Genomic DNA, 4,073 nt, shown 5'->3' with positions numbered 1-4,073 from the left:
CAACCTCTGCCTCCCAGGTTCAAGTGATTCTCCTGCCTCACCCTTCAGAGCAGCTTGATTACAGGCACTCACCACCACGTCCAGCTAATTTCTTTTTATGATTTTAGTAGAGACGGGGTTTCACCTTGAATGCTTGACCTCAGGTGATTCGCCTGCCTCGGCCTCCCAAAGTGCTGGGATTACAGGCGTGAGTCATCACACCCGGCCATCAAGCTGGATAATACTAAGGTCTGTTTCTTTCCCAATGTAGGGTATAGGTTGGGACAGGGAAGAGGGCTAGAAACCTGACTCCAACTCCCTGCCCAGGGCTGAACTCTCCAGCCTCCTGATCACTTCTCATTCAACCTTGCTTGTACTCCCCCTATGATGGGGGGCTCATTACCTCACAACAGAATATTCTAAGCAAACCCCTACCCACTCTTACCAAGGAAGATTTCCCATTTGAACCCCAGTTCTCAGATACTTAAAGGCCTTCTGTGGACCACGTTCTCAAGGTCCCCTGGCCATCTGTTTGCATGTTCCAGTTTCTCTCCTTCCCCATCCACATAATGAAATGTGCCCTCCCTCTCTCCAGGATGAGCAAGGTGGTGTCCTCTGAGACTGGGCAGTCAGCCACTTAATACCAAAGGCCACCAATGATCAAATCCACGAGAGTTGATTCGAAGACTTATGTATTAGGACTGAGAAACAGTAAACACTCAGTAAATAGTGGTTATTCTTATCATCAGCATCATAATTACTACCTTCAAGTTCCTCCAGGAGAACTCCTATTCAACCTTCAAAACCCCATGTGGTTTCACCCATCTTGCAGAGATTGAGCTCCAATTCAGAGAGTTGTGATTTTGTGATCATTTGATGAGTTCCCAAACTGGGGTCCTTAGAGCAGCTGGCCCATCCCTAAGGTCTCTCAGCATCCAGTTCTGTTCTTTTTCTGCCTTACCAGTTCCTGTGTATAAGCCTCAGTCCTGGTGAGTCCAGCTGAGGAGTGTACAGACACACACAGTGTCAATTCAAATCTATCGCCAGCCCACACGGCCCTAGGCATCAGAGGTCAATGCCCGCACATAGGATTGCTTGGCCTTGCACTCAGACAACCAGTGCCTTTGGTCCATACCCTGGCAGCCCCCTCCACCTGTCCCCGGTTCACCTTCCTCAGAGTTATGGGCCTCAAAGCGGGTGACAAAGAAGTACTGGCAGAGGGAATTGCCCCCAGCTATAGGCACCTTCCCGAACACCTCCATCTCGAAACCACCCAAGTCCACAGCGGTCCCGGGGTCTGTCACCCAGCCGCTGACTGCATCGCACACGGCCAGTTCACTCTGATGACTCGCCAGTGCAGTTGCACTTGCCCCACACTGGCTGTGGTTGGCCGGGGTGCCTGCTAACTCCCGAAAGGCCCCAGTCTCCAGCAGGAAGACCAGAGGGGGCTCAAGAGCAGCACCCCTAGACAGGACCACTTGGGGGAAAAGAAGGTCCCACTTTGGGGCAAGAAAAGGAGACAATGTCCAGGATGGGGATTAGGAATCCATTGACACACTAGGGAGGAGGAAAATGAGGGGGATGCGGAGGGAGTCTGGGGGAGGGGGAGCAGCTCTCACAGCACAGGGAGACAGAGTAAGGGAGGCTGGGATTAGAGAAGAGGATAAAAACTTCAGTGGGGACAGAAGTTGGGAACCCCAGGGGAGGCTTGCCTGCCAGGATTGTGGGGCAGCCCTTGCTGTAGAAGTTTGGAGGACTCTATATATCGGACTTGCATAACGCCCAACTTGTAGATTAATAGTAATTATTCAACTACTACAAGTCAGGCACTGTGCCTCACACCTGTAATCCCAGCACTTTGGGAGGCTGAGGTGGGTGGATCACTTGAGGTCAGGAGTTTAAGAGCAGCCTGGCTAACATGGTGAAACCCCATCTCTACTAATAATACCAAAATTAGCTGGGCGTGGTGCTACGCACCTGTAATCCCAGCTTCTTGGGAGGCTGAGGCAGGAGAATCGCTTGAACCTGGGAGGCGGAGATGGCAGTGAGCCGAGATCGTGCCACGGCCCTCCCACCTGGAAAACAGAGTGACACTCTGTCCAAAAATAAAAATAAGGCTGGGCGTGGTGGCTCATGAGTGTAATCTCAGCATTGTTGGAAGCTGAGGTGGGCAGATCAACTGAGGTGAGGTGTTCCAGGCCACCCTGACCAACATGGAGAAACCCCATGTCTACTAAAAATACAAAATATGCCCAGTAGTGGTGGTGCATACCTATAATCCCAGCTACTTGGGAGGTTGAGGCAGGAGAATCACTTGAACCCAGGAGGCGGAAGTCGCAGTGAGCCAAGATCGTGCCACTGGACTCCAGCCTGGGCAACAAGAACGAAGCTCCATCTCAAAAGAATAATAAGCATCAAATAAAAATAAAAAATATTCAACTACTGTTACTTAATAGCAACAGATCGTGAAATACAGGCTCAGAGAAATTAATGATTTGTGTCCGGTCACACAGTCAACAAATGTAAGAGATGGGACTTAAAGTCTGGGTAACTGCATTCTGCCATCCTTCCTGTACAACTCTGAGGAACCGTGAGTCTTGCATCTTGGGGGATGTTCCAATCAATTATTATTATTAGTTTTTGAGACAGAGTCTCACTCTGTTGGCCAGGCTGGAGTGCAGTGGCACAACCCTGGCTCACTGCAACATCTGCCTCCTGGGTTGAAGTGATTCTCCTGCCTCAGCCTTCTGAATAGCTGGGATTACAAACACCTGCCACCATGCCCAGCTAATTTTTATATTTTTAGTAGAGATGGGGTTTCACCACGTTGTTCAGACTGGTCTCAAACTCCCAACCTCAAGCTATACCCCTGCCTTGGCCTCCCAAACGGCTGGAATTACAGGTGTGAGCCACCACGCCCGGCCCGAAACAAATTGTTTTAAGACCAGGTCTCGCTATATTTCCCCACTGCACTTGAACCGCTGGGCTCAAGCAATCCTCCTGTTGTGGCTCCTGAGTAGCTGGGACTACAGACTCAAGCCACCACGCCTGGCCACATTCCACAATTTGGAGAAAGGCCACAACCTGGAATCCTAGGGAGACCCCAGTTCACCTCAAAACTGCCACTAAGGAGGTAAAACGCTGCCCCTCTGAGACAGGTGTCAGTTTTCCCGTGTGTGAAATTGACCTGGCGCTGGGAGAGGCTGGTGGAGGCGTGGATGTTGCAGTTTCTCTGCAACATTCTGGAAGCCTGCGGTTCTAGGAAAGGGTGGCCTGGAGAAGACTGGAAAACAGCCAATGGTTACCAGACCTGTCAGCACCTCTTCCACCTCGGAGCTCTGGGGCTGGGAGTCCCCAGGCTTTGGGGGGCCCCTGTGGAGGACATCGCTGTCTCCTTCCTGACATACCAGGAGAGGGAGGGGGCAACCACCTAGGGGAAGAAAAGATCAGGCAGGGTATACAGGCAGGTGGGGAAGGGGGACAAATCGCTGAACAAGTGCAGGGTACTGAAGAGTCAAGGCACCGCCCCCTTTCCAGTGGCCCCTTTTCTACCCAGGTGATGGCTCCTGACTGGGATTGGAAGATGATGGAGGGAGGGGAGGGGAGAGGAGGGGAAGGGAGAGGCAGTGGATGAAGCAGAATGGAAGAGATGACATCCACCTCACACCATTCATCCCATTCAGGTCCCCACCCCCCAGCTGTACTGCCTGTGCCCTGTCTCTTATACACATCTAGATGTGTATAAGAGACAGGGAGAGGAGGGGAAGGGAGAGGCAGTGGATGAAGCAGAATGGAAGAGATGACATCCACCTCACACCATTCATCCCATTCAGGTCCCCACCCCCCAGCTGTACTGCCTGTGCCACCCTCAGAGGGAGGAAGAGGGAGCTCGGCCTTGAAGACTCAGGCCCTGCCCCATGGGGGCACAATGACCATGTGACCTTCCTTCTCCCCACAGAAGGTGAGACCATGGACACCTCCTGAGCTGGATGTCATCCCCTGTCCCCACCCTGTTTTCTTTTTGTTGTTGTTGAGATGGAGTCTCACTCTGTGGACCAAGCTGGATTGCAGTGGCACCATCTCGGCTCACTGCA

At 52.1% G+C, this 4,073-nt stretch overlaps 1 protein-coding gene and 1 pseudogene across 1 annotated transcript in view; both read right to left on the bottom strand.

Annotated features, from left to right (window-relative positions):
• Positions 1–1,037: 1,037 nt before the first annotated feature.
• Positions 1,038–1,756, bottom strand: LOC105539200 (annotated as a pseudogene).
• A 1,481-nt stretch (positions 1,757–3,237) lies between these two features.
• Positions 3,238–4,073, bottom strand: part of LOC105539199 — a 5,230-nt gene continuing 4,394 nt past the window's right edge. Inside the window, 1 exon segment of the mRNA XM_011979392.1 lies at positions 3,238–3,262. Coding sequence (XP_011834782.1) covers positions 3,238–3,262 — 25 coding nt within the window.

The sequence above is a fragment of the Mandrillus leucophaeus genome, unplaced genomic scaffold (assembly GCF_000951045.1).
Source record: "Mandrillus leucophaeus isolate KB7577 unplaced genomic scaffold, Mleu.le_1.0 Scaffold200, whole genome shotgun sequence".
In the NCBI taxonomy this organism is placed as follows: Eukaryota; Metazoa; Chordata; class Mammalia; order Primates; family Cercopithecidae; genus Mandrillus; species Mandrillus leucophaeus.
The sequence above is the reverse complement of the archived record's forward strand: the minus strand, read 5'-3'. Positions and strand labels throughout refer to the sequence as shown.